Raw genomic sequence first — 23,499 nt, 5'->3', positions numbered from 1 at the left:
GTGGATCGGCTTCCTCCGAGGCGTGGACGTCTATCAGCAGAGAATGTACCTTCACCTATCAGCAGAGAATGTCCCTTAGTCTGTAACACAGTCAAATATATTCTCAAGTAATATTCAAGCATGCCATTCAGCGTGTTAGTACGAGCTTGGGAGCAGCTTGGGAGAACAAGAAAACAGAGACTGCTTCAGGTTGTCTTCCCAAATTGACTCAACTTTATTCACAAGTACAACAGTTTATATAGAGGGTAAAATTCATGAGACAGCAGATTATCAGTTCAAACCAGTACAGACCAAGATAAGGCAGCGTCTTCCTGCCCTTGGGTGAAGAAGCATCCTTTGTGTAGTTTATTAGTTCAGCTACAATTGTGATTATCTCAGCGACATATTTTCAAGGCACAAAACGAAGAGTTCTTACATTAGTGAAATCTGAAACAAACCATTTGGCCTTCAACAGGCGTCTAAAAGATTAAGAAACTAATGTAGCTGAGGGAGTGATCTCTGTGGTATTTCAACCTTGTACCAGCCTGTGATTCTCACACATCAATTCTTGGGTCAAAGAGAAAAACACTGAAACAAAGGGGCCTTATTGAATGACAGAGTTTTCCTGCATGATGTCACTATAAAACAATATCCAGTAAATGCTCCCATGGTACTAAAATACCTAACACCCAGTCTCTCGCCCTATGATTGGGATAGGCTCCAGGGCCTCTCACGACCCTGAAAAGGATAAGCGGAGGCGAATGTATCTATCTATCTATCTATCTATCTGTCTATCTGTCTGTCTGTCTGTCTGTCTGTATATATGTGTGTGTGTGTGTGTATATATGTATGTATATATATATATATATATATATGGACAGAGGGAGAGAGATGTATATGTGTATACTTGATATTTTCTACTCTATTCTACTCTTAACACAGTATCAATCCGGAGTCCAGTACTGACAATAAAGCTGAATTTTGGCTTAAAGTTGAATACTTGAGGAGTTGGGTTCTGTCATATTCCACAGTTTGTATCTCATATTTAGCATCAAATGTTTGTATCTTTGAGTATATTTGACTTCTCTCTCAAAAATGAACCTAACAGTAATCAAGCTAGCTAGCATTAGCTTATAACTAAGCACTCCACCATCTTTTCCGAGTATGCTTACCTCAAGCTCCATGAAACCAACATGGTGATGGTCATAGATCTGCCATTAAATGAGTTCAACGTTGATTGGGTGACAATGTGCACATCCATGTTTTATATACAGTATTGCCTGTCAGCTCAGTTGAAAATTAAGCTATAAGCATTTATTTGATGCATCCTCAATAATCAGCTGTGTAACAAAACATAATGGATCCAGTCATAACTGAAGTCACACAGATTGATAACATGGTGCTTCAAGCTTTGACTTTAATGTTTAAACATGTGATCACAACACGGCAGTTACACAGTATTTTATCATCACTTGTCACACAATTCCTAAGATGCATAAACTCTATTAATCTGTACGGAATGTAAATATTTTATATGGATTAAGCTTTGTTTGCTAAGTTTTTTTATTATCAGAATTTGAGAAAGGAGAAACTCAGTGATCAGTAACTGTTACACAACAGACATGCAATACACACTGAAATAAGAACAAATATAAATCAAATAATTCATATCTTGAGACAAAAAAGGCCATGACTACACAAACCCCCCTCTTCATAAAAACCTCCTGACTGCAACACCTTTACATTCATTCTTACAGTTTCCCTGTTTGTTATAATCACCGATACACTATTAAGAAGTTTTAAGATTATGATGTACACAAAAGTTAAATCAGTGGAAAAAGTTTAAATCTGGACACACACTCTTCCCCCTACCCCGTTAAATTAATATGAAGCTGAAGGAGAAGATGCCTTTCAATATTCATTCAAATAGATACACTGTTTTCAACCACCTCTGGATCCATGTATGTGTACGGCAAGGCCAACCTTGAGTTTCTAGCTTTGATGTCTGCACTCAGCTTTTTGAGCTCTTCTTGAAATTCTTTTATCTTCAGGAGAGGAAACCTCTCAGTAAAATGCTTCTCTGGGTAGTTGCCAAGAAAAATCTGATGAGATCAATGGTACATTTAGTTTTGGTTCCACTATCACGTTGATCAAATATGTAACTCTAGCAAAATTTTCATGTATTTTACATTAAAATAAACAAACAGCAACATAAAACATAACATCTTTGGTGAGTACTTACACTATCAGAGGACTGCTTGCTGAGTAGCCATACTGTGGACATGGCATGCACTGTTGTGTTAACACTGGGGAATGTGTCCAGTATCGTTTTCTCAGTTGTTGTCCCCTTTTCTTTTGGTGGGGGAAGTTCCATGGTAGTAGGACTGTTGGGCATCCAGCCACCAAAATCGTACTGCATTGGTGAAGTAATTGATACATTATTTATAGGCTTTGAGAGATAGTTTTTAGGTCTGATAGCATTAACCTTTGGATCCAAATGTACCAAATATTCCACATGATTTCTAAGGTGTTTCACATCCAGATTTATCCATCAAGTGTAACATCACACGCTGTGCAGTTTTTTCAGTCGCGTTATTCAGCTTCTGCTCAAACTGCACGATTGACTCACAGGGGTTAGAAGTTCGTAGGTCACGATGCAGGTCTCACACTATACAGCCCGATGCCCTGATGTGACCTGAGTGCTCACACTGTGCGTCCATAAAATGAAGGTTATAACAGATAATCTGTCCCTCGCTCTCCCTCTCTGTCTTTCACTCACACAGACACGCACCACCACCATCAACTTTGCTAAATTGCTAATGAAAAACATTGATCAGGCAGCTGTGATTGAGCAGCAATGTAAATCCAACTATTTTCACGGTTGTTGTAGTCGTGATAATTTTGTGAGGCCAAATCTAAAAGGCTCGGATGCGCTTGCCAAAGTTCTACAAGTTGTGCCTCCATCGCTTATGTCCAGATCACACGCTGCACTGCTGTGCTACTTCGTTTTTTCACTGTGTTTGCGCGTCCGCAGTGTGAGAGGCTGTGGTGACACCCTCACGACGGCTGACAGGATTTCAAACTGGTTTGATTTTCTTACGACGAAGCGATTGATGATCGGGAGCTGGTCATGAGGTGTTAATCTCGTTACCCCACGTATACTACACGATGCATGACACACGATGAAGGCGAAACTCAGGTTTCCAATCACCAAAACGGTCGCACGACTGAAAAATCAAAATGAGCCCAAAATTGCACAGTGTATGCCCAGCATAATGGGCTGAAAAATACGTTAACTTCTACCTTCCTTTAGCAAGTGCGGAAGTCCAACTTTTTGTGCAATGATTAGCATCTTTCTCTGCCTTTTGGGTGCTACCACAGGTGCCTTTGATGGTGCAAAATGTCTCGTCGACATTGTTGGGGAGAAAACTTACAAACAAACAGTACAGCACTTCAGAGTCACAGTGTTAGTGATTATATTTGACAAGCTGAATGCATTCTGTACTGGATAGGAGACACAGCACGAGATTTACTGACAATAGTCTACAGACAATCAGGACCCAGACCACAATGCCCTTAATATTGCACTTAAAAAAAGCATTTAATATTGCACCAAAAATAAATAAATAAAAAATCTGCGACAACAAGGCCGCAAAAGGTGAACCGCACTACAGTGAGGGACCACTGTACTGAAAACTGATCACATTTTAGCCAAGAGAACATATTTTTATATCCACTGCACAAGGTTAGTGAGTAACATGTTGGTGGCTGGGTGATTTGAATTACTCACTGTGAAAAAAGTCCTGATCTTGAACTTAATGAAATCTTAGTAAATAAATAATTCTTTGCTGATTTGCTCAAATATCTAGTGTCTATAACACCATAAGCCCATGGACTGTAGTGAATTCTAAGTTTTTAAAAAAACAACTTAAAGACAGACTCTTTTCTTTGCTTTTTCTACCAGGCTACAATTTAGTGTTTGATGCTGCTGACTGTAATTCAATTCAATTCAATTCAATTTCATTTATATAGCGCCAAATCACAACAAAAGTTGCCTCAAGGCGCTTCATAGATACAGAGAAAAACCCAACAATCATATGACCCCCTATGAGCAAGCACTTTGGCGACAGTGGGAAGGAAAAACTCCCTTTTAACAGGAAGAAACCTCCGGCAGAACCAGGCTCAGGGAGGGGCGGCCATCTGCTGCGACCAATTGGGGTGAGAGAAGGAAGACAGGATAAAAGACATGCTGTGGAAGTGAGACAGAGATTAATAACAGATATGAGTCAATGCAGAGAGGTCTGTTAACACATAGTGAGTGAGAAAGGTGACTGGAAAGGAAAAACTCAATGCATCATGTGAATTCCCGGCAGCCTACGTCTATTGGAGCATAACTAAGGGAGGATTCAGGGTCACCTGGTCCAGCCCTAACTATATGCTTTAGCAAAAAGGAAAGTTTTAAGCCTAATCTTGAAAGTAGAGATAGTGTCTGTCTCCCGAATCCAAACTGGAAGCTGGTTCCACAGAAGAGGGGCCTGAAAACGGAAGGCTCTCCCTCCCATTCTACTTTTAAATACTCTAGGAACAACAAGTAGGCCTGCAGAGCAAGAGCGAAGTGCTCTAATAGGGTGATATGGTACTACAAGGTCATTAAGATAAGATGGGGCCTGATTATCTAAGACCTTGTATGTGAGGAGCAGGATTTTGAATTCAATTCTGGATTTAACAGGAAGCCAATGAAGGGAAGCCAAAACAGGAGAAATCTGCTCTCTCTTTCTAGTCCCTGTCAGGACTCTTGCTGCACCATTTTGGATTAGCTGAAGGCTTTTCAGTGAGTTTTTTGGACATCCTGATAATAATGAATTGCAGTCGTCCAGCCTGGAAGTAATAAATGCATGAACTAGTTTTTCAGCGTCACTGTGAGACAGGATATTTCTAACTTTAGAGATGTTGCGCAAATGGAAGAACGCAGTCTTACATATTTGTTTAATATGTGCGTTGAAGGACATGTCCTGGTCAAAAATGACTCCAAGGTTCCTCACAGTGATACTGGAGGCCAAGGTAATGCCACCCAGAGTAAGAATCTGGTTAGATACCATATTTCTAAGATTTTCAGGGCCGAGTACAATAACCTCAGTTTTATCTGAATTAAGAAGCAGAAAGGTCTTTATGTCTTTAAGACATTCCTGCAGTTTAACTAATTGGTGTGTGTTATCTGGCTTCATGGACAGATAGAGCTGGGTGTCATCTGCATAGCAGTGAAAATTTATGCTGTCTTCTAATGATGCTGCCTAAGGGAAGCATGTATAATGTAAACAGAATTGGTCCTAGCACCGAACCCTGTGGAACTCCATAATTAACCTCAGTGGGTGAAGAGGACTCTTCATTTACATGTACAAATTGGAGTCTATTAGATAGATATGATACAAACCACTGCAGTGCAGTACCTGTAATACCTACAGCATGTTCTAATCGCTCTAATAGGATATTATGGTCAACAGTATCGAATGCTGCACTAAGGTCTAGCAGGACAAGCACAGAGATGAGTCCACTGTCAGAGGCCATAAAAAGATAATTTGTAACCTTCACTAAAGCTGTTTCTGTGCTGTGCTGAGCTCTGAAACCTGACTGAAACTCTTCAAATAAACCATTCCTCTGCAGATGATCAGTTAGCTGTTTGACAACTACTCTTTCAAGGATTTTTGATATGAAAGGAAGGTTCGAGATTGGCCTATAATTAGCTACGACTGCTGGGTCTAGAGATGGCTTTTTAAGTAAAGGTTTAACTACAGCCACCTTGAAGGCCTGTGGTACATAGCCGATTATTAGAGATAGGTTGATCATATTTAAGATCGAAGAATTAATTGATGGCAGGACTTCTTTGAGCAGTTTTGTAGGAATGGGGTCTAAAAGACACATTGATGGTTTGGAGGAAGTAATTATTGAAGTTAACTCAGAAAGATCAATTGGAGAAAAAGAGTCTAACTTAACATCAATGGTACTAAGAGTAGCTGTAGATAATATTACATCTGTGGGATGATTATTGGTAATTTTTATTTGTGAAGAAGTTCATGAAGTCATTACTAGTTAACGTTAAAGGGATGGTTGGCTCAAAAGAGCTCTGACTTTTTGTCAGCCTGGCTAATATTTTATTATGGTGATTAGAGCATGCTCTAGGTATTAAAAATACTGATTTGAATCATATTTACGTAACTCGAATTTGTTAATGATGGAGTTTCATCATTAACAAATTTATGTTAGGACTCTTTACATTATACATGCCTCTCTTAGGCAGTATCCTTAGAAGGTATAGCGTACCTTTTTTATTAAAAAAAAATTCTGTCCATTAGGCAGATGAAGTGTAAGTTTATCAGTACAGGCAGTCTTAAACACTGTACTTAGGACTGCTGGGTTAGGACTGGTACACCCAGTCTCAGTTGAGAAACTGTAATTAGATTACAGTTTCAATGTTATAGTTACTTGCATTACAAAAATGCAATGCTGCAGTGAGCAGCAACAAGTATTGTATAATATATTACTTCTTTTGAGTAAGGACCCCAACACTGGTCTTTAACATACAATATAAAGCACCTTGAAGTGAGAGTTATGATTCTGCCCTTTATAATTACCATTGAATTAAACTGAAAAACATTTAAAATCCTTCGCATGACTTTCTATCAACTTTTAGATTTCTTAATACATTGGAAGATAAATTATGAACTACTTGAATCACCTTATGACTTAAAAGGAGGGCTGTGGCCTACAACAATGGTCATCACTGTAGTACATGAATGAGTGCACAATAAATGGCATTCCGATTGGAAATAGTTGTACGTAATTTCTGCTTCCATGTTCACGAGGTAAAGTTCAATTATGATCATAGAATACAATAAGCATTAAGTAATGTATTGTATTCACTGCTGATGGAGTTGCATCAACTCCTTCATAAACCTCAAAATTTTAGTGGATTTATCTATGCAAAAGTGATCCATGCAGAGAGAACTGAGAAAATCTGATGTGAACATCATCACTGATAATCAGGATATATTAAAATGCTTCACCTGTCCAGAGTTGACAGCTGAGTGCTGGGCAGAGCAAGTGAAGATCACCATGGTGACAAACTTGACCATCTCATCCATAGTGCTAAATTCTTGAGGAATTCCTGACAGAATAGGCAGAATAAATTATGAATTATGTCAACACAGAAATTAAATATAATATAATAAACAATGAACCACCTGTGGTTTCCTGTGAAAGAAATCCATACTGAAAAATTTCTTTAATCCAGTTCTGCAGTTCTGTGTCTTCTTGGACCTCAGCATCAGTCTTGTAGTAGAAGGCAAGTGTTGACTTCACCAACCTTTGGCCAAATGGAGACACATTCAAACATGTTCCTACTTCCATTGATGGTTTCTAAAACACATTTAAAAAGCTATAATGCATAATAGATAAAATAAATATAAAATATGTATGTTGGGTAATCAGGTTGTTAGTTTTTAACTGTTGCAAATCGGCAACGCCTGCCTCGAGAGGGTTAAACTCTAAAGAATTATGGATTTAATCAACTGCTCCCGTAACGGAACTGACATCCTCTTCTCGACAAAAAGCCTGGGCTCAGGAGAGCCCAATTGGCCTGCAGAGACGTTTGCTGTGTGATACTCTATGGCCGGTTGTGTTGTGTATTTAGCGACATTATCGATGGAGGACATTGAATGAGATCTACCAATTCGGAACCTCGATAACAGAGTTCTGGGTGATTGGATCTGGCTCGGACCTAGCTTATCGAAGAACAAGAAGCAGCCACAGCTGTTCAAAATCCCACCAGGCTGGCCGACAAGATAGACGATGAGTGGAGCTGTGAGTACTCAGACTGTGTTTATTGAACGCATATGGGCAAGATCTTGGAGAAGCTCACGGCTCTGCAATAGGAATTGAGAGATTTAGTCACCAGTGACAGACATTAGACCAGCTCTAAAAACTGGATGCAGTTGTTCGCACTAAACACAAACAACCACCATCTTCACTCATGCGGCTATCCCACTGGCAACAGATAGAGACCTGCCAAGGTTGAAGTTGACTGGAACAACAAAATTCTTCACTAATAACTAATGGTGCAATGGATAAAGGTTGATCCGTAATCCGAACTGATCCCAATCCACAGTTCTGTACGCAGGTGATCCGAAGATTCGAAAAAGAAGGAAAAAAAGTGTATGGTTCACGTCGTCAGTCTGTCAAGTGATAATTATGGCCAGTGTTAGTGGTCCAAGTGGAGGAGCAGAGGAGTTTGCGGCATTTAAGCAGCCCTTTGCTGCCCAATCCGACTGGGCTAAAGCTATTACAAAAGCTACTGGAGTGTTTAGCTGCAGACGGGAGGCCGTATTCCCTTGTGCTAAACAAGGGGTTTAAACTATGACGAATGTGCTTGAGCCACGCTATGATATCCCGTTGCGCGTCCACTTCAGTGACAAGATTGTAACCAGGCATTTACGAGCAGGAAAAGTTTAAAGTTATGGCTGAACTGTCACAGACATCTTCTGTTGCCCAACTACAAATGGGTGGACCTCCAGGTCAACGGAAAGCTACGTGACCGTGACCACTGATTATATCACAGCGGAGTGGTAGATACAAAGTCCTGTACTGCCTTGTATTGCACCTTAATTTGTTTTTATATAATTGCGTGGAATGAGTCTTGTGTTGAATGTTTTTAATAGGCAAAAAATATTTAACTAAGTTAATAAGAAATTTTTTTTTAAAAATTCATTTTTTTCTTTTTTTTTCCGATCTGAAAATTGATCCGATCCGTGACTTGAAACCGTAATCCGATCCGAACCGTGAGATTTTTGATCTGTTGCACCACTACTAATAACAAGATTGTTGTCTGAACTTTCTGTCTGACCTTCAAGGCCACCTGGGTCCACTGGAGACTTGATCTTCTTTCTCCTTCTTTTTTTCTCTTTCTCTCACCCAAACTGATCGCAGCAGATGGCCGCCCCTCCCTGAGCCTGGTTCTGTGGGAGGTTTCTTCCTGTTAAAAGGGAGTTTTTCCTTCCCACTGTCGCCAAAGTGCTTGCTCATAGGGGGTCATATGATTGTTGGGTTTTTCTCTGTATCTATTATTGTAGGGTCTGCTGTACAATATAAAGCATGGGGTGAACACGGGATACACTCACACACATACTCATGTAACGGACACAGACACTGAGTTGTTTTTGTTTTGCTGTCCTTAAACTGCTCTCCTAGTGGAGGTGAGTCTGAGTAGAGTCCTTTTTTTCTCCTCCTGTCCCTGATGTTGTGAATTTTCACTGTTCTTTTTAAATGCTATCTATTCTGACCTGTTTCCGCAATGTGATGTTTGTGTAATATATGTATGGTCAGAAGGGTCAGTTTCACTGCAGGCAACTGCATGTCACAAATAAAGGCTTCATTCATTTATTCTTTCATTTAAAATAATAACTGGGAAGCCATCTGGAAGAATTTTGTTTTTGTTTCGGCAAGCATCTGAAAGTACATTACTAAATTTACCAGGGTGTGAAGAATGGCCTAGGTGAACTTCGAAATAAATTGAAGTTATTCTGTATGTTGTGTCAGACAAAGTGGTAATAGAACCTGTTGATGATTTCCCAAAGCTGGAGTCCATCATCCCTGTAGTAGAAGTTTGGCACATCTTTCAGTCCACGTTCCTCAATATCATCTGGGATACAGAGGGAGCTGTAGGTCAGTGAGGTCAGTGATCTTCTCAGGATTGTGAGGGCACCCTCTCCACCAGAAGATGTAAACTAGGAAACAGTCAAATCTTAGTGGCAAAAAAATACATGTTGGTCAAAAAGAACATTTGTTTGTCCTTTTTGTTTGTTTATACCTTAGCAAAAGTTCCTCCTTTAGATATCAGAAGCATCCGAGCTAAGAAGTTGATGTTCAAAGTGTAGCGAGTGTGAGGTATGAGAAGCTGAGGGAAGCAGAGAAGTTCATTTGTAAGAAGACTACTTTTTCCTTTCTTGTCTGATGTTTTATATTCAAATGTTTAATTCTGCTGTATAACATATATGTAAATGGCTAACATCAAAGTCACAAGTTTTGTTGCTTTCTGTACCATTTACCATTGTGTTACATCTTCGAAACAATTAATCAACTTTACATACCTTGTACAGTGGATGCACCATTGGAAGGTTGCGGAGCAGTGACACTGCAAAAACCTCAGCCAGCAGATGAGTGCGCAGCAGATGAGCATTTAGTTCATAAAGGTTGAAGTTTGCACTTCTCACAAACGTCTTGGCCAACAACCAGTCGTACTCAGAATCACTAGGATAAAAAATCGGGTTGTCCTTTGTTGGTTTCTGCTTCAGCTGCAGGAGAAGGAATAAATGTGTTTTCTTACTTATACTACCTTTTTTTTAATCATTACGAACTGCTAACCATCAAACACTTTTATAGATGTTGAGCAGACCAACTCAAACACAAACTGCAATGAAAAGCTGTACTGTAAAAATAACGATTAAAGGCGCAGGAAAGAAACAGACCGAGGATCTTTGATAATCCAGGGAGACAGAGAAATGGCAGTTAGTGACTGGAAAGCACATGACTAGGAAAAGATTTGGATACTGAATGAAAGAATTTAAAGGTGAGTAGAGATTATTTGTCAAGTTAAAAAGGTCTTGTGTGAGGAGTTTGAGGAAAGGTGGCTGAGGCAGAGAGGAATAAAGGTAAGAGTAGTGGTGTGTGAGAGGCATAGAGGTGTTCAGGTAAGCAGCACACAGTGCAGGATTTATGGTGGCAGGACAGTCTGATGAAAGTGGAGAAGGGTCATGGCTGATATTCTTCTGAAAGATCCTGGGAAAACTGGCAAGCTGGAAGGAGGACTGCCGAAAAGCAAAAGTAGAAACTGCAGATTGACACTTTCCCAAAATTCAAGTCACAACAAAACCACCAGAGCAGAGACAACAATCAGGCGTAGGATATCTGCCTCGTTGCTACTTAAATACACTAGGTTGACAGAACCAAATGGCCCTAGTTGTGCCAGAGAAACCATGTACACCACAGTCACACCCAGCTGCCCAACTGTTCCTGAAAAGCAAAACAGAAAGCGGTAGGTAAACCCCATCCACGCTGGATCGTACCAGTCCTCCTTTTCCCTGGTTGGCAAATCAATGATTCTACGTCACAGAAAAGTCTGCCTTCGTATCCTCTGGTGATGTAGGTGTTAAGGCATGGAGGGAACTGTGATTTCAGTCTCTTCGCCCTTGTAATGTAATCAGAATCAGAATGGGTTTATTGCCAGATGTTGAGGTTTACAACATTAGGAATTTGCTGCGGTGCTTCAGTGCAAACAATAAGAATTAAAGTGCTATGTAGAAAGAAAGATATGTGCATGAGATATACATGAGATATATACATGAGAATAAGAATTAAGAGTGCTACGTAGAAAGATATATACATGAGTGCAGGTGGTGATCAGTGCCAGACATGAAATGATGCAGTGACACAGCGTAGGGTCATGTGTTAGTGGCGGGGACAGTCATGTGGTTATTGTTCATGTGTCCAACAGCAGAGGGGAAGAAACTGTTCTTGTGGCGAGAGGTTCTGGTGCGAATGGACCGGAGCCTCCTGCCTGAGGGGAGCAGGTCAAACAGACTGTGTCCAGGGTGAGAAGGGTCAGCTGAGATCCGGGCTGCACGCCGCAGTGTCCTGGAGGTGTACAGGTCCTGCAGAGATGGGAGTCTGCAGCCAATCACCTTCTCAGCAGAGCGCACAACACGCTGCAGTCTCTGTTTGTCCCTGATAGTGGCTCCAGCGTACCACACGGTGATGGAGGAGGTGAGGATGGACTTGATGATTGCAGTGTAGAATTGCATCATCGTCCGTGTTGGCAGGTTGAATTTCTTCAGCTGCCTCAGGAAGTACATCCTCTGCTGGGCTTTCTTGATGACGGAGGTGATGGTGGGCTCCCACTTCAGGTCCTGGGTGATGGTGGTACCCAGGAAGCGGAATGAGTCCACAGAGGTGATGGGGGTGTCAGTCAGGATGATGGGGGGGAGTGGGGCTGTGTGCTTCCTGAAGTCCACAATAATCTCCACTGTCTTCTGGGCATTCAGCACCAGGTTGTTGTGGCTGCACCAGGACACCAGACGTTCAACCTCCCTCCTGTAGGCAGACTCATCCCCGTCAGAGATGAGCCCAATGACGGTGGTGTCATCTGCGAACTTGATTAGCTTGACAGACTGGTGGGTGGAGGTGCAGCAGTTGGTGTACAGGGAGAAGAGCAGAGGAGAAAGAACACAGCCCTGAGGGGAGCCGGTGCTGATGGTCCGGGAGTCCGAGACATTCTTCCCCAGCCTCACGTGCTGCTTCCTGTCCGTCAGGAAGTCAGTGATCCACCGGCAGATGGGATCAGGCACATTCATCTGGGAAAGCTTGCCTCGGAGATGGTCTGGAAGGATGGTGTTGAAGGCAGAGCTGAAGTCCACAAACAGGATCCTGGCGTAGGTTCCTGGGGAGTCCAGATGCTGCAGGATGAAGTGTAGGGCCATGTTGATGGCGTCGTCTACAGACCTGTTGGCTCTATATGCAAACTGCAGGGGGTCCAGGAGGGGGGCCGTGAGGGTCTTGAGATGGGAGAGAACTAGGCGCTCAAATGACTTCATGACCACAGATGTCAGAGCCACGGGTCTGTAGTTTATAGATAATTGAAAGGGGAGAGACTAGTAGCCGAGAGTCTTAGGGGTCATGTGGAGGAAGGAGCCACTGCTGTTTGTGTCAAAATATTACTAGGGAACTAAAGATAAATCTGCAGTCTCTAAGTCAGGTTTAAGGACCCAATTTGGGGCTGAAGGGATGGTGAATTGTAAGAAGTGTGACAAACAGAACGTGCTGATCAAAAACCCTGTGATGATGATGGTGGGGAGTAACTGGCAGTTACTTCCACAGGAGCCTCAAGGGCCAAACCTCCGTACTGAGTTGTTTCATAAGCTAACCCATACGGAAAAGAAATAGTAAAAACTTATATGTGATTTACTCATGAAAGTGGCCACTTTCATGAGTAAATCATTTAAGGCTTACATGATTTACTCATGAAAGTGGCCACTTTCTCATTACTTTCATACATTGTTTTAGTAAGTATCCAAAACATACAAGTTTCATTATATAATTTTTCAAGGGATCTTATATCTGTTTTTACTCTTGTATGCTTTTCATACAAGTTTCACACAAGACAGATACAAACTTTATAAGATTTATATATATCTTTTCCATATGGGAACTGTCAATTAAATTCAGCACCAGAGTTTAAAATCACTTAAAAAGAAAGAGTGCCAGTGACAGGTTGTTGCATGTGGGGACCTTCGAGTCCAGAAGACACCGCTTACCAGTACCGCCACATTTGGAGGTTGGCACTTTCTTTAGGTTGAATGAGGCAGGTGGCCAAGAAAGGACAGACAGATCGCAATATGTGCAGAGTCACTCCACAAATCTCTGCCATCACCTTTGATGCCGGTCTTGTGTGACCCTGCTGCATTGGCTCCCATGCTACAAGCTAACAGATAAATCCCAATAGCTAAATTGACAAGATGAGAATTTTGAGAATCTTGTATGATCTTGTTGTGATTGTTTTAAGTTTCTGTCTGCTGTTTTTATCTTTGCTTTGTGTTGTTGGCGTTTTGTTCATATCTAAATATTAAGAGAAAGATCACATGTGACTCCTCATTAGGATAGGATTAGTGTAGGTGTATGAGATTTTAACTTCAGTTTGATATTGTTAGATGATATTCCTGAGTAGGGATGGGTATCGTTTAGGTTTTATCCGATATCGGTGCCAAACCGGTACTTTTGAAACGGTGCCGGTGCTTAAACGGTGCTCAAACCGGTGCTTAAAGAATGGAGAACACAAAATTGGTCCAAAAACCTCTCATGTTCAGCTGTTTTTTTTTGTAAAAAGATAACAATGTTAGCCTTTTCTGCAGCTATGGGGCATATATGGTATCACTCTTGGCTGGAAGCAGTGCTTAAACAATGGAAAAAACACAAACTTTGTCCAAAAACCTCTCATGTTTAACTGTTTTCCACTTTTTCTTTGGTCATTTTAGCCTTTTTGGCCAGGGTGAAGGGAGTATCTGCCATCAAACAAGAAGTCAGCTGCATGTAACTACGACTGTGTTTGCTAGTTCACCTTATATGCATTCATTTAATAATGTGGTTAGCCTACTCAGCATGAATTACACACGAACAACATTAAGCTACTCACGCAGAGAAGAACGGCTGCTGCTGCCATCATCATCCGTCATCATTTTTGCTACACTGGCAGGGCTAGGGGCCAGGACTCTCCTCTTCGGGTGCAGTAGATGCGCTCGGTGTGAGGTCTCGCAGCACGCTATCAAATACGGCGCATTTTTCGGCTTTAAAAAAAACGCTATGCGTCGCCAGGTGTTTCATTGGATTTGAGGTGTTACCTCCTTTGACAGTATCACAGTATCACCTTAAAGCACTTGTTGCAGGCTGCTGAGTTTGCATATTTTGCTGTGAAGTACAGCCAGACTTTTGACCGCTTGCCTTGGGCATTTTTAATCTGTAGCTCCGCTCTAAAATAACGTACGTACCTGGACCCGCCTACTATCCTCGGAAACGTAAAATGATTGGCTAGAATTCAAAGTGTATGACATCTCAGGAAAAAAAAGCACCGAAATAAAGCACCGAAATGTGCGCTGCTTTTCGGTCTGGTTACTACCATTTATGTCAGAACCGATACCGGTACCCATCCCTATTCCTGAGACATTCCTTGATATGCTGCTTAGAGATAGTGGTTATTCTCAAAGCTGAGCCAACCAGAATCTATCCAGCCTTTAAGCGATGATGTGCTGAATCCTGCTTCCGGTCCAAAAGTACTCTGCTTTTAATAGGGCTATTGTGCTTTTAACATATTTTAATGCTTTGTATCTTGTTCTATTTCATCTCAACAAGCCCCTAAAAACAGTCAGTGATCACTGTCGGCCTCTCTCTATTTTTATTTCCGCTAATCATTTTAAAGCTCAGTTTTTTAAAACCTTACGATGAAACTACAGCACAGCCCATGCAGCAGTATATTAATGACTAACCTTGTTTTGTGGATGGATTATCTCACTTGTTCCCCTGACTGAAGTTTGGTCCGTTTACAGCATCCTGCCATGCTAATGTTATGCTAACATAGCTGTGTCGCTAGCGATCATGCAGCACATCATTATATACCTGCTAGTCCAAGTTCTGTAATCCTACACACGCCACTGCTGTTTAGTTTTCTGTCTTCATTTATGTTGGGAGTGATAGCAGAGCTGTAACGTTTTAATTTTTTCAGAAGTCTCTCATTCAGAACATGGTGTATTATATTTAAATGGAAGCTAGCGAGCTAACTCCCTGCTAACTTCAACTTCAGTTAAATTTCATAAATAATTCAGTTTTCATGGATGCCTGGATGTTAAACTTAATCATTGCACTTGGTAAAACAGCAACACTGATCATTTTATTAAAGATGAATGAATTTAGACAGTTTTTAAACTCTCAGTAATGCTGCAGAGATCTTTTGACTTAGGAACCTGCAGCGGAGTTTGGGCCCAGACGCGGCTAATGACGTCAGCCTTAAAGACCGGATAGACAATCAATAAGAGAATTGATAATGAATGGAATCCACGAGTGATATTGATATTGGAATTGGAATAAATTCTTATTAATTTCATTCCCTAGCTAAAGCTACTGAGAACTTTTTTCTGGCACAGACATTGGCAACAACAACAGGGATTGGTTTAGCAAGAGCTGGGGCCCGTTCTTCGTACGTCGCTTACTACATCCAAGATCAAATGACACATCCAAGATCAAATCATCGCGCTAACCGTGAGCTCGCTAATCCGGTTCCCCGAACACACTTGCTGTTGACGATTACTACAGCTGGACGCAGGAATGTGACATCACTGGGCGTCGTAAAAGGGGCTACGCATCGATAGTAGAAACATTGATCGGCAACCCGCTGATTGGTCGGCGAAAATGTCGAAGGGGCGTGCTCGGTATTTTCCGGCAGCAGAGCAAGAACTCTTGAGTGAGGGATTTCAGGAGTTTCAGAGTTTAATTAAAACGCAAGAGAACACTGCAAAGGCTGCAAAAGCAAGGAGAGAGGGCTGGCAGAAAGTTGCTGACAAATCAAACTCGTAGGTAATTTAATAATAATAATAATAATGGATTGGATTTATATAGCGCTTTCCAAGGCACCCAAAGCGCTTTACGATACCACTATTCATTCACTCCCACATTCACACACTGGTGGAGGCAGCTACGGTTGTAGCCAGGCTGCCATATCGCGCCATCGGCCCCTCTGGCCAACACCAGTAGGCGGTAGGGTAGATCTATCATATGACACTATATTGTCCAATATCATATGGCATTATATTATATTATAATATGTTATATTATATCCCCTTTCACATTAGAGCCACAACAGGACCCACAAGAACATGGGAACAAGTAAAAGTGGAATACAGGAGTATTCTACAGAATGGTAATATTTATCTCTTAGATTGCTTTGCGTCTCTTGGCAAGGTAATACTGGCCTGTAATACTCTGTTAGTTTGTTCATAACAGCAACCAAGAAAAGGGCAGAGGAAAAAAAGACAGGTGGTGGTCCTGCACCCCCTCGTCAACAAGTTGGTTAAGTAAATAATACCCTCACGGGAAAATCGATATCTCTCTATGAGCACACTGTCGCGCTGAGCTAAAGGATCCTGTCTATCCCACAATATACGCTGAATTCTGAGGACTCTCCTTATCAATCTTGCACCTTCCGCAATGGGTTGCTCGCGTAAACGGACAGGACATGGCTGCGACAGACTTCCCAAATCCACCTTCGCTTTTATAGCCGTGGTCTCTCATCTTGATTACACGAAGTAATTTACAATTACTACTCTGAAATATGAATTACATCTGTAATAATCACATACATGTAATAGAATGTTAATAGTTCATTTCCCTTTTTTAGGAAATGACCTGTATGTATCTGTGTGACATCAATAAAAGGATCAAGTGCTGCATTATCTTTAGTTACATTGATAATATTTATTTATGGTGAAACAGTGGTGGAATATCGCTGTTGCTTTCGTATAAATGAAGCGGACATACCTGCGTGGCCGCGATCTAATCCTGTTTACATAAAGTGAACCTGCTCCCGAGCAGGTTTACGCTTACGGCTCTGTTGCTATGACAGCAAGTCCCGGATGAGCTTCGGGGAACCGACTGATCCAGGATCACGCGAAATCGTCAACAATCTAATCCGGCTAACCTACTTAGCGAGGTACGAAGAACGGGCCCCTAATCTCTATGCAGAAGGAAAAAGATAAACAAAATCCATATACAATAGATGCACATTGTCTAAAGCAATTTGAGTGCTCAGGTAGGCTTGAAAAGTGCTATATAAGAACCAGTTAATTTACGTTATTAATGTCTGAGTTCTAAGCTCACCTGAATAGCAACTGGCATTAACTGATCAGCATTGTTTTTCCAAAGTAGGACAAGCGGGGCCATCAAGAACTGTTTGTTCCCATTGATGGTGTTTGACTCCACTTCATCCAAAATCTTGTAGTCACACAGGAAGATGTTACCCTTCTGTTTGAAATTTCAGAAGGAATGACAAATTATTTGACCCCATGCATTTAGTCTGGGTATTACAACTGCAAAGTAAAATTTGCCAATACAAATACCTTACCAACATACAAATAAGAGCAACCAGATATCAGTCAACTTTATTTAATAGAAATTTAAATTAAATAAACCTCCATTTCTTCTGCCAAATTATGCTGACCATCAGGGAAAACCGTTTCATCCGTGACAGATAAGTTATTGGGCAGTTGTGTACAGCGTTGGATCAAAATGGGATTGGTACCATTTAGAAACTGATAGCCAAAGAATGCATCTTCCTTCCAGTGTTTAGAGACGTATTCTAGAAATAAAACATAATTTTACTTCTCTGTGTTTAAAATGCTTTACAATCCTTCTCAACCACTGTTAATATCATAAAATTTGACCGCAGGCAAAAAACAGGAAAGTAAAATTCATCATGTCATGGACATAAATGCCAGAGTCCTAATAATATGACTTATTCTATGTTACTTTATGTGCTATTATACATTATATAATATGGTCTAATGATTGTTCATTACCTGAAACCTGAGTTTTGTGGACATTTAATAGTTGTTTAATATCCTCTATACAATTAAACTTGTTAGACTGAAGCATTCCCATCAGTCCCAGCCTTCCCAGTCTAGAAAAAAACACAGTAGCTTTTTCAGATGATTAGAATCATATATATATATATATATATATATATATATATATATATATATATATATATATATATATATATATATATATATATATAACAGGGCATTGTTGGAATGCTACTACGCAAGTAACCCCGGCGGAAGGGGCTACATGAATAGGATGGATTCTTCGATACCCAACATCCACAATGACGGCGAAACAACTAGTAGCTCAGTGTTCCAACATTCGAAAGAAGGGACTGCTCTCACAGCTAGAGATTGACGAGGTACAACACAAATGCTATGGCAAGGAGGAGTCAGGACGCCAGGTCAGGGGGGCGATATCATCACCCCCACCCGAGATTGGGTACATAGCCCCAAGTGCAATAGGAGAAGGATTGCACGTTAAGTGCGAGAGGAACTGACCTGAAAGATAGGATCATGGCCAAGCTTGAAACCTGGATCCCCCGTAGCCGGTTACCAAGATTAAGTGAAGTACCCTCAGAAGGTCTGCTAGATGATGTTAATGCAGCACTACGGACAATACCTACAACCACGATTACCGACACTAACAAGCTGATCTAAAATACGGCAGCAGTGATCAGTGAGATGCTTGGCTACAAGATGAACAGCCACAAGGGGCAGTACCCTCCATGGAGAAGGAGGCTAGAGGGCAAGATCAAAGTAGCACGGAGGGAGGTTTGCCAACTAACGGAGTTGCAGAAAGGTGCGACAAAGAAGGTGCATAAGAAATACAGCAAGCTGTCCATACCTGAGGCCTTGGAAACTGCCAAGCAAAGACTCACAGCCTTGGCCAGCCGCTTGAGGAGGTACACCAGAGAGATAGAAGGCAGGAGAATAAACCAGCTGTTCTCCACAGAACCAGCAAAGGTGTACTCTCAGTGGCAAGGGAACAATAATAATAAGAGAACAGCACCACCCAGGCTGGAGACCGAGCAATACTGGAAGAGCATATGGGAGAAGGACGCAACCCATAACGGCAATGCTCAGTGGCTAGTGGATCTGAGGGCAGACCACAGCGACCTCCCCGAACAGGGTCCAGTAACCATCACAGTGGCAGATATCCAAGAAAGGGTCTCCAGTATGAAGAGTTGGACAGCACCAAGGCCCGACATGGTTCACGCCTACTGGCTAAAGAAGCTGACTGCACTCCACGAGCGTCTGGCAGCACAAATGAACCAGCTGCTAGTTAACGAGAGACACCCGGAATGGCTAACCGAAGGTCGGACGGTCCTGATCCCCAAGGACCCCAAGAAGGGACCGGTCCCCTCCAACTACCGACCAATAACCTGCCTCAGTACTACATGGAAGCTCCTGTCAGGCATCATATCAGCTAAGATGAACAGGCACATGGGTCAATACATGAGCGGGACACAGAAAGGAATTGGCAAGAATACCAGAGGCGCAAAACACCAGCTACTGGTAGACAGAACAGTCAGCCGAGACTGCAAGACCAGACTGACCAACCTGTGCACTGCCTGGATTGATTACAAGAAGGCCTATGACTCAATGCCCCACAGCTGGATACTGGAATGCCTAGAATTGTACAAGATCAATGAGCCTTCATCAGGAACTCAATGGGGATGTGGCGTACAACACTAGAGGCCAACTCCAAGCCCATAGCACAAGTCACCATCAAGTGCGGGATCTACCAAGGAGATGCTCTGTCCCCACTGCTGTTCTGCATAGGCCTGAACCCCCTCAGTGAGATCATTAACAAGACTGGCTACGGATACTGACTACAGAACGGAGCAGTTGTCAGCCACCTCCTGTACATGGATGACATCAAGCTGTATGCCAAGAGTGAACGAGACATCGATTCACTGATCCACACTACCAGGCTATACAGCAATGACATTGGAATGTCGTTCGGACTGGAGAAGTGTAGTCGGATGGTAACAAAGAGAGGGAAGGTAGTCAGAACTGAGGGGATTGAACTACCAGAAGGCAACATTGCAGACATAGAGGACAGTTACAAGTACCTGGGGATCCCGCAGGCGAATGGGAACCATGAAGAGGCCGCTAGAAAAGCTGCAACCACCAAGTACCTGCAGAGGGTCAGGCAAGTCCTGAGGAGTCAGCTGAATGGTAAGAACAAGATCCGGGCCATCAACACGTACGCCCTGCCCGTGATCAGGTACCCTGCTGGGGTAATAGGCTGGCCAAAGGAGGAGATAGAAGCCACTGACATAGGAAGGGGGCCGGGGACTGGTGAGTGTCAGCACCACAGTCCAGGATGAGACAACGAACATCCAAGAATACATTGGGAAGATGGCCCCAACTGACCGAGTGCTCAGTGAATACCTCAGGCAGCAGAAACCCAACAAAGAGGAGGGAGACGAGGAACCATCATGGAAGGACAGGCCCCTGCACGGTATGTACCACCGGCAGATAGAGGGGGTGGCTGATATCCAGAAATCCTACCAGTGGCTGGACAAAGCTGGACTGAAAGACAGCACAGAGGCACTAATCATGGCAGCACGAGAACAAGCTCTGAGTACAAGATCCATAGAGGCTGGGGTCTATCACACCAGGCAAGACCCCAGGTGCAGGCTGTGTAAAGATGCCCCAGAGACAATCCAGCACATAACAGCAGGGTGCAAGATGCTAGCAGGCAAGGCATACATGGAACGTCATAACCAAGTGGCCGGCATAGTGTACAGGAACATCTGTGCCGAGTATAACCTGGAAGTCCCGAGGTCAAAATGGGAGATGCCCCCAAGGGTGGTGGAGAATGACCAAGCTAAGATCCTGTGGGACTTCCAGATACAGACGGACAAAATGGTGGTGGCTAACCAACCGGACATAGTGGTGGTAGATAAACAGAAGAAGACGGCCGTAGTGATCGATGTAGCGGTTCCGAATGACAGCAACATCAGAAAGAAGGAACACGAGAAGCTGGAGAAATACCAAGGGCTCAGAGAAGAGCTCGAGAGGATGTGGAGGGTGAAGGTAACGGTGGTCCCCGTGGTAATCGGAGCACTAGGTGCGGTGACTCCCAAGCTAGGCGAGTGGCTTCAGCAGATCCCGGGAATAACATCGGAGATCTCTGTCCAGAAGAGCGCAGGGCTGGGAACAGCTAAGATACTGCGCAGGACCCTCAAGCTCCCAGGCCTCTGGTAGAGGACCCGAGCTTGAAGGATAAACCGCCCGCAGGGGCGTGCTGGGTGTTTTATAAATATATATGTATATATATATATATATATATATATATATATATATATATATATATATATATATATGTATGTATGTATTGTATTGTATGTATATGTATGTATATCTATATGTATACATATATATATATGTATATATGTATATATATATATGTATATATATATGACATGAGGGGTTCACCCTGTGGCCCCAATGTAGACCATCTCCACAGTCTTAGTCAAAGAGAAGCGGATGTCATAGGGGAGTGATAAAACACTGTCTGCCTTCAGGTGGGAGATGCCCTGCTTGTCCCAGCTGGAAAAGAAGATAAAGGCAAAACATATAAAATATACAAAAACAAAATAACTTAAGTGTAGTGGAAAGGGATTATAGTACAGAAAACAAATGGCATTACTGACTAATTGTTTGTATATGCACATCTATGCTTCGACCATGCACATCAAATTCTAGCAGATATTATGTAGTGTTTAAATTATCTTGGTATTTCACAAATTTACATCCAACTGATCGAGCCAGGGGTGGAGAAGGATTTCAGGCCTTCATTCTATTGGTTCTCATGATGCTCTCATCTCTTACCTGTAGATTTTGCGTCTTTCCAGAAGCTCCTGTTCCCGACTGTACGGGCTAAGAAGTCTGTGCTTGTCTTCAATTGCTGTGAGAGCTAGAAAAAACACACACAAGGTAAAAATTCTTTTAAAAGACAGAACGGTTTGGATTTGATCTACCTGCTTGGTCTGTTTCATTAGTTCTGGTTACCAGTTGCAGATGTTCCTGCTGGTTTTCATGATATTGTTTGTTTTTGTTTCAATTAACTCCAGATGTTTGTGGTCAGAGTTGATGATAAATTATAATATAAGTTATATCCATTATTCCTAGAATTTTGCTGTGCTTGCAGCACTTTTACTCTTACTTTTACTTTGTCGTGTAGTGTACTTAGTGTGTACTCAGTTTGTGTGTGGGCGTGTCAAAATAATGAGGAATCTCCGGAATGTTACAGATACTGGCCAAAAAACTACCAAAGGTAGATTGCAATGTAAACGCTGTCTTCAGGTGGAAAACTGGAGGAGCAATACACTTGCTGCTGATTTGCTCCTCCGTCTTGTGGTGGACAGGAACTATTCTCTCAAACACTCACTGAGGCGATCCAATTAGCAAATTCTTTATTGTCTATAAAATTTCTCTTAAAGATTTTTAAAAAAAAAAGAAAAAAGAAGACAGGCAGAAAAAAAAGAAGACTTTCTTAATGTGTCATTTTTTCAGTTAATTTTTATAATCATTATGATCTCTTCTAAATGAATAGCTACATCATTTTTTGCTTTTAATTTATTCATTTCTAACATTGACACAAACCTGCTCCCTCTCTGAAGTAGTGCGGCTTGCTGTTAGTGATCCAGCGGTAGACAGGAAAGCTGTATTTGCCTCCCTCAGGGGACGTCACATCCACCTTAGCAGGATACCAAGCCATGTTTGGGACAAGCGTCTGATTCTCTTTTTCTAGCTCTATCAGTGCTAGATGTCCAAGGGATTTTCGGCAGGACACAATAAAATGTGACACCTGAAGTAAAAGTAGCATATACCTTTGAATACCTTTGAAAAATGTACAATAGGTCAGCATGTATTAAACTGACAATTGTATTTTATCATACGTCTTTACCTCCTAGTAATCACAGTGCAGTTACTATACAGGCAAAATTAAAATGTACATTTCAGTTTCAGAGTATTTAATGCTATAAATCACGATGTAATCTCATATAACCATGGCACAAATTTAAACATCCATTTTCCTGTGGAGAATATTTTATCTGATTAGGAAGGATACCACCCTTCCCACTGTGGAAAGTACAGCCTTGTTTCGAATAACATGGCCAAATTGATTAAAAACTCCAGAATGTGACTAACTGTAGTTGAGTTTATGTACGACAGACTTTTAAGGTGGCTGTAATCAAACCACTATTTATTAAGCTCTCTCAGGTTTTGTCTTGTCTCCCACAGTTTGTGTTCCATCCACTCTCCCTATGCTCTCTTTTCTTTGACCTTACTTCCAAGTAATAACTTACTTCCAGAT

At 41.9% G+C, this 23,499-nt stretch overlaps 1 protein-coding gene across 1 annotated transcript; it reads right to left on the bottom strand.

The window, feature by feature from the left end:
• Positions 1-1,538: 1,538 nt before the first annotated feature.
• Positions 1,539-22,899, bottom strand: LOC101480341 (polyunsaturated fatty acid lipoxygenase ALOX15B-like). The gene is made up of 13 exons (XM_012923086.2): positions 22,785-22,899; positions 22,011-22,095; positions 21,615-21,728; positions 18,141-18,241; positions 17,754-17,920; positions 17,443-17,586; positions 10,119-10,322; positions 9,839-9,925; positions 9,586-9,755; positions 7,218-7,339; positions 7,041-7,141; positions 2,222-2,392; positions 1,539-2,081 (listed from the first exon to the last, which is right to left on the bottom strand). Exons 1-13 carry the CDS (start codon positions 22,897-22,899, stop codon positions 1,902-1,904), a joined length of 1,761 nt encoding a protein of 586 aa, XP_012778540.2. The 3' UTR covers positions 1,539-1,901.
• Between the last annotated feature and the right edge of the window lie 600 nt (positions 22,900-23,499).

The sequence above is a fragment of the Maylandia zebra genome, linkage group LG23 (genome assembly GCF_041146795.1).
Source record: "Maylandia zebra isolate NMK-2024a linkage group LG23, Mzebra_GT3a, whole genome shotgun sequence".
Taxonomy (NCBI): domain Eukaryota; kingdom Metazoa; phylum Chordata; class Actinopteri; order Cichliformes; family Cichlidae; genus Maylandia; species Maylandia zebra.
Note: the sequence above shows the minus strand (reverse complement) of the source record. Positions and strands in the feature narration are given on the sequence as shown.

What these genes read in the sequence shown, in the direction of transcription:
- LOC101480341 (XM_012923086.2), bottom strand. Translation starts at nt 22,899, where the DNA reads ATGGCTTGGTATCCTGCTAAGGTGGATGTGACGTCCCCTGAGGGAGGC. An exon ending in CTACTTCAGAGAGGGAGCAG is followed by an intron (nt 22,096 to 22,784) that starts GTTTGTGTCAAT and finishes TGTTTTTTCTAG; the next exon opens with CTCTCACAGCAATTGAAGAC. An exon ending in CCACAAAACTCAGGTTTCAG is followed by an intron (nt 17,921 to 18,140) that starts GTAATGAACAAT and finishes TTTTATTTCTAG; the next exon opens with AATACGTCTCTAAACACTGG.